This window comes from Lissotriton vulgaris, chromosome 7 (assembly GCF_964263255.1).
Source record: "Lissotriton vulgaris chromosome 7, aLisVul1.2, whole genome shotgun sequence".
Lineage (NCBI taxonomy): Eukaryota > Metazoa > Chordata > Amphibia > Caudata > Salamandridae > Lissotriton > Lissotriton vulgaris.
Window position 1 is genome coordinate 308263568 of NC_141695.1, and position 13814 is coordinate 308277381.

The 13814-nt window shown below is 45.3% G+C and overlaps 1 protein-coding gene across 1 annotated transcript in view; it reads right to left on the reverse strand.

The window, feature by feature from the left end:
• Positions 1-13814, reverse strand: part of SHANK1 (SH3 and multiple ankyrin repeat domains 1) — a 1619594-nt gene that overhangs the window by 1244718 nt on the left and 361062 nt on the right. Inside the window, exon 5 of the mRNA XM_086930109.1 lies at positions 4546-4697. Coding sequence (XP_086786235.1) covers positions 4546-4697 — 152 coding nt within the window. The remainder of the gene's footprint in view (positions 1-4545; positions 4698-13814) is intronic.

The window sequence follows — 13814 nt, forward strand, 5'->3', positions numbered from 1 at the left end:
GATACCGGACTCTCCCTGCCCAATCCAGAGTCACAAGAAAAACCTGGACTCGGACATTCATGACCTTCTTCTGAACTCTGGACAGGAGTGGTATTTGCGGAAAGGGGTACAGGAGCCTGGAGCTCCACTTGAGATAAAGCGTCTCGAAGCGAGAGTCACCTTGGAAACTCCAGCGCATAGAACTGCTGACATTGCACGTTCTCTGTGATGGTGAACAGTTCTAACCAAGCCTCTCCTCACTGGTGAAAAAGACCTTGCACCACCTCCAGATGGAGACACCATTTGTGATCCGTAACACCTTCGGCTGAGTTTGTCCACTTTGGTGTTCAGAGATCCCGCCAGATACTGCACCACCAGGGACATGCCCTGATTCTTCAACTTGTCCAGAGGCAAATTGCCTCTTGACACAGGGTCCACAACCCCACTCTGCCCTGTTTGTTGTGGTACCCCATAGGAGTAGTGTTGTCCATGAACACCTGCACCAGCCTTCTCTTGATCGATGGAGGAAAGGCTTTTAATGCCATGCAAATTGCCAGAAGCTCCAACAGGTTTATGTAGGGCTCGAACTCCGTTGGAGACCAGAGTCCTCTGATCTCCACTTCTCCCCGATAGCACCCAGGCCAGGAGGGATGCATCTGTCACTACGATCAGATCTGGTTGTGGAAGGGAGAGAGGTCTGCCACTGACCAAATAGCAGTTTGTTAGTCACCACTGCAGGTCTTTTATGTTCCCTCCAAGATCTGGACCATATTGGAGAGATTCCCCTGATGCTTCACTCACTGGGACTTCAGTTCCTAATGCAAGGCCTGCATATGCCAGGGGGCATGTGTCACCAATAGGACGCAAGAGGCTATGAGGCCTAACATCCTCAGATTCAGTCTCACTGAAATCCAGGATAGTGGTTGAAACATCAGTATCATAGCATGAATATTCTGGACTCGCCTCTTGGCAGGATAGTCCCGAAACTGCACTGTGTTCAAAACAGCCCTGATGAAAGGGAGCATCTGAGAGAGAGTCAGGTGCGACTTCGGCATATTGACAGTGAGCCCCAGCGAGTGCAGGAGTTTCGCTGTAGTCTGAAGGTGGATGACAACTGCTCGCGCAAACCTGCCTTCAATAGCCAGTCGTCGAGGTAAAGAAAAACTGAAATCCCCAACCTCTGCTGATAAGCTGTAATCACTGTGTATGAAGAAAGAGAGGTACCCCTTAAGCTAGTCAAGGGAAATGGGGTTATTACAACCCAAAGTTTCAAAGGTTCCCTTGAGTTAATTTGAAAACAGGTTCACATAAACATACCTCCAAATGCAAAAAGTACAATCATATGTCACACCAAAAATTAACAGTTTAAACATCATTTATTATGAATACATAATGAATAAAAACAATATAGTTGGGCTAACTTATCTAGTGCCCTAATCTAAAAAATACATAAAACAAAACAAGACAATCAGTTATGGCCTGCACAATTGAAGCTAAGGACAGAAGAAGTAAAACATAAAAATTGTTAAATAAAGGTTGTACATTCGGACTCCATTATGTTTCCATCGATATTTTGCTACTACAGCATCTGTACGTCAACATCGAAGTCAGAGTCTTGAATTGTACCAGGAATAGGCGTTGACACGTTTCGGTGGGTTCTACTGGTAATAACCACCTTTGTCAAGACTTGCTGTTTATCTGTCACCATAAAGGGGTCAGTAAGATCTCCCCTTATTGCTCAGGCAGCTAAATTTCTAGATAACAAAGTCTGCGCGTATTGTGATCCATTGGTCTGTTAAAAAATATGAAACTCTGAGTGGCTGGTTCTCTATCCTGTTTAAATCTGCAAACCGGTATTAATTGCCCTCTTACAGATTGAAACCAGTATTCCTTCCCGTGGATTTTTTCAAAGTGTGGTTATTAAAATTCAGGAACTAGATGACCTGTAGCGGTGTCTTAAAAGGATCAGCTTCCGTGATGAATGCATTCATCACAGAACTTCAGTACATGCCGATGTCAGATAAGGTGTCCAACCAACTGGCCTCACCCCAGTTCCTCATACCATTTGTCTTCCTCAATTGGGACTTCTCCATAAGGGTCCATAGACCCCTGCCAAATGTCTACTTCACCATGCATATCCATCAAATAAGGCATCGGCACCGCTCAGGGAAGAATGGCCTCCGTTGGTGTCGAACAATGCCCATCCGGCTCCGGGCTACAGTCGGAAATAACGAAGAGAATGTCACCGCCTAGGACCGTTGTCACCATTGGCACTGAGGCAAGCGCTGAGAAAGGTCTCAGACTCACTGGCGGCTCCGCTCTCGATCCAGTGAGGCATCCTTGGCGGGTGACTGGCACCAATTGCAAACCTGACGACGTGGTCCCAGTAGGGTCCCCTCCTCTGCCCATGGAGCCTGAAGGTGGTCCAGGAGGGCTGGGCTTCCCAAAGATAAGACGCATGGCCTCATAAAATTCTCTGAGTTTGGCGAGGGTCGCTCTGGGAAAATCGGGGAAGCCGGGAGCTGATCCTGGATTAGGCCTCGCCAACTTGCCGGGCCTGGAGAGTGGACGCTTCCTTGTCTCGTTGCATAACTTCGACAGACGCAGAGATGTCGAAGAGTGTTCGGACTTCTGCTTGTCGGACTTCCCTGATGACTTCTAGTGCGACAAAGGTTATGGTCCTAGGACATCCTACGTGAATAGGACCTCCAGTGTCGCAGAGTTGACCGGGATCGGGCAGCGATGAGTGTGAGGGATCACTCCCTCAGTGCTTTGGGGTGCATGGCACAGCAGACCTCATACACCTTGGAGTCATGTCCCAGTTCCAGGCACCACAAACACACCAAAGTGAGAGTCTGTCACTGACATTTGCCTTTGACCGGTCCCACAAGGTCTGAAAGAAGCCTGTTTCTTTAGTCACATCCACACACAAGCAGAAAATGTTTTCAAAAGAGGCGACAAAAAGTAGAAAAAGGCCAGTCAAAAATCGACTGAGGGGAAGCTCAATCCGGATTAGAAATATCTGGGGCGGAAAGGAAAGAATTAATGTCAGCAGACCGAGGTGAAGCCTTTATAGGTACAGTGCATTTCACTTTCAGTGCGGACGCCTCTGAGTCGAACGACGCCGCCTATCAGTGCAAAGGTACTGCTAAAAAATCTTCCGGTTCCAATCTAATGACGGGATATTCAAAGGTCAAGAATCTGCGGCTAGAAGTCTCTAACAGATTAAAAGGACAAGTCTTCGACATTACATCCGAAGTTGGATCTGGAAAGAGATCTGGACCAACAGCGCTCTGGCTGGAATACATGGTTCATCGGAGGAAATAAGGGAATGGATCAAACAGGGTCCCGGATGGCTCAGAACGTAGTGTAAGACTTAGGGTGGGTACACCGTAACAGTGAGAGACTGGGCAGGAGCTTGGAGAGCCAGTAACACGATCTACAGCACTGTGGAACCTTTTAAACAAAAGACAACTTCAGATAAGAGCACATCAAATATGTGTCAAGGGGCGTAGAAAAATGACATCAGAGCACTAGGTGGCACCATTTATGGCTCAGAGACGTCACTTTCAGCAAGGTGTAAAAGTAAACGCACACCGGTCTCTTCGGTGGAGCTTTTGCACATTTTCCAGATCTAGTCTGGCACCTGGAGGAACTACTGATCAGAAGTGACATACCATAGACTTGCCCTCATCCTCTGCCGCTAGGCCCGCTTTACCATTAGTGACCACATTTTTCCAATACTAGATCTGGTGTACAATGAATTACATTTATACTCTGCTCCCAGACTAGCTAAACAATGACGGTTATCTATCACTTGTTGTCATTGTTGATAAAGGATGAGGATGAATGACCCCCATCCTGTGATCCCCTACATGATAGCCATGTATCCTCAGGCCCTCTGCCACATAAGTGACCACATCATCCATTTTGGGACCCACTTTAACGATTGGTATAACATCCTCTGCTCACAGAAGCTGCTGTGCAACTTCAGCTCTCCTGCCCTGCTCTCATACTAACTCTACAATGAGAGAAGCCCTACCCTCTGCTCCAAAGCACACAGCACCAAGATCTCCCCATCTTCTTCCTCTGATATGCTGCAGCCTGAGAGACATCCATTCTCCTTCACATGCCTCCTGTACCTTGAAAATCTCCATAATCTGCTCCCAAGTTCGCTGCCCTATATGTTGGCACCTTCTCTACTACTATACTCTCATCACAAGGACTGATGCTCCACTCCCTGTCAAATCCAGCCTTGAACATTCTCACCATCCATTTACAGACACACTGTACCATGAGAAATGTGCTCAGTGGACTACTATGTCAAATGTACCACCCTCCCTCAACCTCCTGTACCATGAACATCCCCATAATCGGCTCCCAAGTTTGCTTACCTAAATGTTGGCACCTTCTCTACCACTGATGCTCCACTCCATCCAAATCCAACCATGAACATTGTCACCCTTCATTTATAGACACACTGTCCATGAGAAATGTGGCCTGATACCTAATGTGCCATAAATACCACCCTCTCCCAACGCCATTCTCACTCCAGTCCTGCTATACCATGAGTGCACTGTAGTTCCGGCAGCACACGGCCTTGTGGAGTGCTGTCATGCCATCTCGAGAGCGGAAGTCAATATGGGCACCTCCCAGGCAAAGAATCCGAATAACCTCGATGGTTCCATCCTGCTGAGAGGCCAGTGTCAGAGGAGTCTCTGAGGGGAAAAAGAAAAGACAATAGGTCTTGTGAAGTGGAGTTTGATATACATTGCCTGCCCACACACAGTATACAGTCTCAAGCAGCATACAATTTGGACTTGCAGGTGGTCAGCATATCCAGAATGCACAGCACCAGTCTCATATACGTCCACAAACAGTCGTGTCAGACAGCATGTGTACCCAGTACTTAATTCTGCGTTCACATCCGAAACTCCAGAGTTGTTTCACAGGAAGTTAATACACGCAGTATACTGTTAACATTAAACAACTGCCTCAGTCTCATGGTCGCCCAATTTCAGAGTCCAAGCACTGGGCTCTCAGTCTAATACTCGCACAGCACTCAGTCACACAAAGACAACACATAGTAGTATGTGTCCTAAAGTGTACACACAGTGCTCAGTGTCACAGTGTGCTAAGTTTCATACGGAGTATATCCAGCACTCCGTTTCACAGCGTCAACTCACACCACTCAATTCAGCAATTCAATGCTAATTCTGTTAGTCCACAAAGAGGTCAGTCTCATTGTATATGTATACAGGACTAAGCCTTACAGCATCAACACATAGCATTCAGTCTGGCAATGGGCACAGTGCTCAGCCTATATGACCACACACAGCACCAAGCCTCAGTGTCCTTACAGAACTCAGGCTCATTGTGATATAGCATACAGCGGTATGATTCCGAGTTAGCCTTTAGTGGACAGGTTACTTCATGGCAATGAAGAAGGAGTACACTGCCGGCCAAACCCTTGGTACGCCTCATTTATAGTTGGGTAGACCGGACGTATTCCACAGTGAGAGCCCCTATTGGCTCTGTACTTCCTCCAATAACGTGATGGAGTAGCGGCTGTCCACGGAAGGAGTTTAGAAGGTCCACCCTATTTAGGGTGGATGGTATAAAGTCTTCTTTTTCCTGCATGTCACCACCAAGAAAAACCTGGTAGTAAGGAGCGATGGTGGGATAGTGTTTAAAGACGGCGGCCGATATTGTCCACCAAAATGGGTAACAACATTGTGACCTAGTAATACTGGATCTAATTCCTTGTTTTCCTGCCATCTGAGGGTCATAACGTGCCACACCGGTAAATATCTACCATGTGCTTGGAGCAGATGGTAAATGTTGCATGGGCCTTTTTCTCAGTTGTGGGAGGTAGTCTGGGTCAGAAGGGCAGTGGCAGGGCAGAGCTCCTTTCACTTCAGGTGGGAAACAGTGTATTTGCTGCCTCCAGCATGAAGAACAAGGGAGGGAAGGGTGTAGCAGTTGCCCTCAGCCATTGAACCACCTCAGACATCTTCAGGTGCAGCGTCTCAGAGGCTTGAATAACCAGGTCTGGAGTTTAAGGTCCCGATCATTTTTAGATTTAGAGACACAAAAGGTAATGAGGGCATACGTCTCTTCCATCCCACACACCATTGAACCTGACAATGGACACACATTCAGTGTTCAGTCTCTGTGTCCATGCAGAGTGCTGAGCCACAGTGTCCACACAGAGCTTAGGCTCATTGTATCTTCATGCAGCACTACGTGTCTTGCCTCAACACACAGCATTCGTTTCAGAGCCACACTAATACGTGTCCACATGGAGCTCAACCGCACAGTGTGCTACAGTGCCCACGTATAAGGTAGAGTCTTACAAGGCATCTGCACAGAGTGATCAGTCTGATAATGTGCACCAACAGTGCTCAACCTCTTACAGTACACACACAGCGCTCAGTCAAGCATCCACACACAACCCTAAGTCAGGTTGCACTGTTTCTACACAAGCAATTCTTGCAGCGCTCAGTGTTGTGTCTGCAAATATGTCAACACAAAGCTCACAGTCTCAGTTTGACTCTTTGCAGACCAACATAAAGTGCATTGGTAAAATGGTGCTGACTAACAGATATTTATTATAACCCAACTCAATGGCACTTCTTTTAAAGACCACGGAATGATGGATTGATGGGCGTCTGTGTGAACCTACTGTGATTCGAACATGTAACCATGGCTGCATCGGTCTACGGAGCCATCAGACCTGCACCAATAAGAAAATACACACACACAGTGCTTAGCCCCACAGCTTCTGCACACATAAGTCTGTTTCACACACAGATCTCGGTCTCCCAGCGTCCACACACAGCGCTCAGTCTCAGAGCGTTCATACACATCGCCACCGGGTCGCGTTCTGTCTCAACCCCGCTCACACACTGGTGTCGGTTCACATTGGCAATTACGAGCACTATTTTACATGCTCTGACATGCCTTTGTGAACTGACTCCAAAAAAAACAAATAAATGGCCTGTTAGGATAATATTCATATATAATTAGTACAAACAGAAAGGACTGTGTCCTACTGGGTAGAATACCTTTTGTCCCCCCTTTCCACCTTCCCCCCACCTCCCCCCCCCCCACACCTGAGGGAAATATTGAGCCCAAATCTGCGAATATTTACCATCTACTTGGAGCTGGCGGTAAATGCTGCAGGGGCTTTTTTCTCAGCTGTGGGGCTAGTCTGGGGGAAGAAGGGCAGTGGTAGGCTAGAGATCCTTTCACTTCAGCATACAAACAACTTTTTTCTGATGCCCCCAGCTGAGGTACGAGGGAGGGAAGGGCGCATCGGTAGCCCTCAGCCCTCGCACCACATCAGAGGTCTCCAGGTCTCTGCACATTCATTAATAGCAAGTTGAACTTTTCAAGGCAGATTCATAAAGGAAAGTAAGAGTATGTACAAAAATAGTCCTGGAGTACTTCATTTCGCACTCATAAATGTCTTTGTGAATCAGATGCATTGCAACCAATCTCACAGGACTCAACAGCACAGTATTTGACATATATGGGTAGATTTACCAAAAAAATACCACAATGCAGAGCTGCAACTTTGGTTGCTGTGCTACTTTATACTAGGCAAAAGAGCACGGCACATCTAGGTGTACCAAGATTTGGCACTGCTGGTCTCTTCCCAGCGCTGGTGCTCAAACAGCCTTCCAAGCGCCACTCATACACCTTTGCACTATAGTGAAAAGGGGTGCACGTGACATCTAGCATAGGTTTTGCATTGGAAGGGCACCCTTCCAGGTACAAAAATACTATCCGCAGACTAACATTTAAGCTTTTGACATTAAATGTGTGCTGTTCAGGCACGCACACATGCAATGTGTGAAATGTTAAGGGACTAAGTTTTTGCCTCAAGTAGGGGTTATTTTTGGTGCAAAGCCCAGTCTAACAATTTTAGTAGATATGGCTTGCATCAAAAACTGCGGGTGGTAGCGTGAGAACACCCAAGCAACACCCATGGGACGATCTTTGATGCAAAGTTGTGCAAAGCACTATTTGCATTACCTTAAGAGCTATTTTCCAGCAGAAAAAAAGGCTTTGTGCTGGAAAGTAGATAGTTTGTCAACTCTTTGCGGCAAAAGGTGTAGATAAATCTGCACAACAGTGTTCATTCTATTGCTTGCACTAGGCCTTGAAAAATCTGGAAACCGCTGCCAGGCTTGCAGGTCAAGGGAAAATAATGATGTGCTCAACTCAACCTACGTAGACTGACTACAAACAATATTCTCTCTTATACTCTGAGTTTAAACAAAGGGAACATGGTCCCAGCACTATTACATCAAAACAGTGTAAAGCTGTATTAAAGAAAATAAATCAAATTGAAAAGTTAAATGGTGCTAGAGTGTTATTTAATCACACCAAGCACAAGATGCTCATTAATAAGATCACTGTATAACATCAAACATTAAAACGTAGCGTTGGTGTGCCCAACTGAGTGGGGGGATGGTGGGGTGACTTAAGTGCGGTAGTGAGGCAAGTGACAAATACTGTACAAAAGATATCACAATCAAATTGTTGGCAAATTATTAATTGCCACATATTCTTAATATAGTTCATAACAAAATACATTCCACTCATTTACATAGCTATGTACAATACAGGATCACAGTGCAAAATTGCACTATTGGTAGTACTCCCATCAATGGTGTGTCGACGTTTCGACCCCTAAAATCATGTAGGTTGGTTCTAGTCCTTACTGACGGGGTCTTCCTCAGGACAGAAGTGAAGGTGAGCACAGAGGGGCACCTAAGGGTAGAATAAGGGGTATGTCAGGTCCACTAATTAATTACAAGACAAGAACAAATGAATGTGAAAATCACTCAATTTACTGTATCTTATTTGGGAGAAAGCCTGATAGGCATCATGTTTCGTCAAGGATGATGGGGCTTTGAATGCTCTAACTGGTATAGGCGAGAGTGATAAACACCTGCAGAAATTAGGTGTCTGTCAAAGGCAGCCTTGTAAAAATAAAGGTCACTGCATTATAGAGTCCAATAGATACTCCAACTTACTCAGAAAAAGGGGATGCATTCCATACAAGTTCTCTAAAGCAGTGTAAATGCTACTAGAAAGGCAGTGGCCAAACCATCGGTCACGCTGTGAAATTGATCACGAATAGCTTCAAATGACTTGGTTCAATTAATCTAGAAGGAAAAAGGACCCAGGTTAAAGCATCTAAAAACAGTGGTGCACTTAAGCACGGTGCCTGGTTAGAAGCGACAGGTTACGCACGGACGACGTCCGGTTTAGAACTCATTCTCAAAAGTGAAACCCAATACACTAAAAAAAGGGGGGATGAGGAGCTTAACGAGCGATCGCTGCTAGAATGACTCCTGCTTCACTTCAACTGCTATGTGCAGTGGTTGGCATAGCCTCTGCTGGGGGCTGAAGGTCCCAAGTAGGAACTGGGCAATTAATAATAGGTCTCCGCAGAAAGGAACTTCTTAGAAGGCATGAAGCCAAATGAACTACGTGTGAAATGCAAGATTTCTGGAAGGCTTGAATAGCCACCCACTGGGCCCTGATTGAAAATACCGCTAAATGTAATCTGAAACCATCACTAAGAAAATCTAAGGTTTTGATCGGTCAAAGGACACAGGGAAAAGCCCTCAACCTCTGTATCAAGAGTCAACGTTTTTCCAATGAAGCCCATATCTAAGAAACATATTATAGACTTGCTAGATGTGATTCTATGCATAAAGGAAAGAAGAAACAGCAATTTACCCGTCATTTAGGTACGTGTACACTTGAATTCCTCTGGAATATAAAACAAGAGTGTCATAAAAACTCTTTGTGCTTAGGGAAGGCCGTATGGTAATGATGTTCCACCACTACAAAGATATTGCTGGTGATTTTTGTATATGGGAATGTAAAGATAGGCATCCATCATGGCAGGAGAATCCAGAACGTCTCACTTTTTGATCAGGAGAAGGGTGCTCTGAATAGTTACCATCTTGAAAGCTACATGAGGAATGTGAATGTTCTAATACCAGGAAAAACTGTCCCAATGGCTGCTGCACTAGGACAGAATGGAGTAGAAGCCCATTAATCTCTCGCCTAGAGGAACTGGAGTTAGAGCTGATTTGTCAAGAAGATCTTGAATCCCATTGAGAAGCGCCTGGCGATGTGACAAATTCTTTGGAAGAGGAGTTTGATGAAAAAAAAGTTCCAGCAGGAAGGAAATCTGTATCCAGGATCCCTCCAAAACTATCTACCTGGCCCAGGCTTCTGTCACTGTTAGTAGCTATTGTTGTCAGAAGAAAAACAGATGACAAGCAAGCTAGCATAGTCAGCTTTTGGAGAAGCAGGGGTGTAAGAGGCTCGAGGAGGCTAAATCCAAGATTTGTTGCTGGAAGGTGTCCCCCGGCCTCAACACTTCTCACAGAAGGGCTTCCCTTCGACATACTTGGAGCAAACGTCCTTCAATAGCCAAAGACTTTGCTTCTAGAAAAGGATTGAATGGGTGTGCTTAACTCTTTATTTTCCATGGATTTCTTAACCATCTCTTCCAATTCTTGGCCAAAATGTTGGGAACACTCAAAAAGGCAATTTAATTAAGACTGATTTCTGGGAAGCGTCTGCTTTTCAAGAGTGAAGCCAGATATGATGTTGGGCTGTAATAGCTGCCCAATAAGCAGTGGCCGATGCACATAAATTATCAAAAGTTTCATCATACAAATATCTAACTTATTGTTCCATCATTTATAATAAAGCAGAAGTATCAGAACGGACGTATGACGTTACAACGCATACTTTTACAACGTCTACCTTTACAACACAATTTTTACACCGCAGCATCCATTACAACGCATACCATTACAACGCATGCCATTACAACGAATTCTTTGAAACTACCTTTACAACGCATTCCACTACAACGCATACTACATTTACAACGCATACCATTACAACGCATAACATTACATTGCATGTAAGGTAAGTATTGGATAGTGTAGGGGTAAAAATTACTATTCGAACTCCAGGGGGTGCAACAGTAGGCTAAGTGTTGGATAGTGTAGGGGTTAAAATTACTATTCTAACTCCAGGGGGTGCAACAGTAGGGTAAATGTTGGATAGTGTAGGGGTTAAAATTACTATTCTAACTCCAGGGGGTGCACCAGTAGGGTAAGTGTTGGATAGTGTAGGGGTAAAAATTACTACTCTAACTCAGGGGGTGCAACAGTAGGGTAAGCGTTGGATAGTGTAAGGGTACTATGTGTTGTAATGCTATGCGTTGTAATGGTATGCATTGTAATGACTGCGTTGTAATGGCATGCGTTGTAGTGGTGTGCGTTGTAGTGTCATGCGTTGTAATGGTTGCATTGTAAATGCATGCGTTGTAATAGATGTTGCCTTGTAAAAGTTTAGTTGTAATGGTAGTGCGGTGTAAAAGTTGCGTTGTAAAGGTTGTTTCCCATCTGAACTGTCATTAATTTATTTCGCTAGGGCTTGAAAATCCTTTAGAAGGGATTGAACTCTGTAAGTCACATAAGTATTAGCCCAAACAGAAAAACTGGCTACAGAATAGGCCCCTTTTACTGCTCTTTCCACTTTTCTATCCGTGTGGTCTGAGGGAAGGACATTTTCCGACACCAAAGTGCCTTGTGTAGATAATCTGCCTACAAGGCTGTCAACCTTTCCAGTTGGAGGAAATTCTTCTGGAAATCCTTCCAACACATATCACTTGGAGAGAAGCTTTGGCAATGTAGTTTTATCAATGTCCTTCCATTTGTGTAAAAGTACACGACATACTGCACTGCGCTGGGTAAAGTTTCTGTCCATTCCATGGCATTGGGTTTAGAAATGCTCTTGAACGGGGGGCGTGGTCTTGGCGCCACTCAAGATGGCCCGTTAGGTGTGCGGCTCCGCCGCACCGGGACTTTCAATGCTCGTTTCTTGCACGCTCCGGTGACCTTTTGGGCTTTTCGTCTGATGTCAGCCCTCCTGATCAGTCCTGGACCCTGGTGGATGTCTTTGGTGCTCCTGTGAGGCGAATTTGCTGTTTTATTGCATTGTGCCTGCCGAGCAATGCCTGCCGCCATTTTCTACGAGCTCCGCGATTGATTGCTAATTGCAGAGCTTGTGTTGTGAGTGCCGCTTTCCACCGAAATTGTGACACAAGCTCTCCTGCTTGCACTTATTTCGGCTGCTTCGTTTCCTCTTGGACTCTGGTAATTATCTTGCCTGCTCCTTATGATGCACGTTTTCTGCTTTACCTCAGCGCATTTCTGCAACGATGTTTGCCGCCATTTTGTGCAAATCCCGCAATTGAGTGCTAATTGCGGGACTCGCGTTGTGAGAGCTGTTTTTCATTGAAGTTGTGTCACAGGCTCTCCTGCTTGCCTATATATAAGCTGCGCCCTCACCTGGATACTGCTCATTATTGGTTTTTGTGGATGCGCGCTGGAGTTGCTGTGTTTCTCTGCCATGAAGCTTTTCCTCAGGCACTCCCAAACGCCATTTTGTCCCCCTGACCGGCAGATGTAACTGCCCTTTCAATACTGAGCATTTCTCCTGCTGGCCCCTGGCTTCTTTCCCTATTGGATTATTGGATGATATGGCTACTCAGCATTCTTATGCATCGTTGGCCTGTCTTTTTATAATTCTCATTGACTCTTTGGCTCTATAATCCTGCTATGGCGCAGCTTTCAATAAATTAAACACTGTCCTTGCTCTGCCTGTTTCAACATGATGTGATGTCAATCTTCAATAAAACTCTATGTGGAATAGATCCTGCTCTTTACTACGTGTTTCAAAGGAATTCCTTAATTCTCCGCTGCTGTTTGCAGTTTCAAAGTGGCTCCTCTTGTTTTCCTCAGACATTTCTCAACTTCTCCATGTTTTTGATCTGTATATTGCAGGTTTTAACACACAATTTTTGTCATACCAAATTTTTCAAGTGAATAACCAATGCTGTTTTGCATGTAGCCTTTTTGTGCTGCGTGGCTCCTTTTTGTCTTCAGGTTTTGTTTTGATGTGGGGACTCTACCTATTCTCCGCTTTTGGCTTTCCATTGCCTACTCCCACTAGCCGTGTTAGCCTATGACCAAATTGCGCAAACCAAAATTTGTCTTCGTTCCCTCTTGAAGGCCCCAATACCCAAATTCTTCTGCCGTCTCCACACTGTCTGTTGACGTTCCAATGGCTGGTGTTGCTCCTAACCGCTCTTCTTCTGCGCATTCCATTTCTACAAAATCTTCTCCACCTACCTCCTCTTCCAAGCGCCTCAAACAAGATCCCCCGTCTCCTAATAAACAATCTTCTCCTATTTCCATGGAACTAATTCTGGAGGATATTTGGGCCTTGCGCCCATTTGTTGAAGTTACCAACAAGGAGATGCAGCTTCTGAAAGATAAATGGTCATCTATGGATGTAAGGATTTCTTCATTGGAGCAACAGGTCTTGGAGGTACCATCTCATGCTAAACGTATATCTTCCTTGGAGAAGTCAGTCCTTGCTCTTCAGCAACACACTGAGGATTTGGAAAACAGGAACAGGCGGAACAATCTACGCATTTATGGGCTTCCGGAATCTTTGGAAGGGGCTGATCCGGTCACATTCTTCACATCTTTTCTTCCAAAATTATTGGATATGCCTCCATCAACTATGCTTTCAATACAACGTGCTCACAGACTTGGTTCAGGCACATGTTCCTCGCCAAGACCTCGTGGAGTCATCATACTGTTTTTGAAATTTACAGACCTTCTCTCTGTTCTTTCTGCAGCTAGAGACAAACGCCAAGTTTCCTGGTTGGGTAAAAGGGTCTTCCTGTCTCAGGATGTCTCTAATGCTACTGCTTT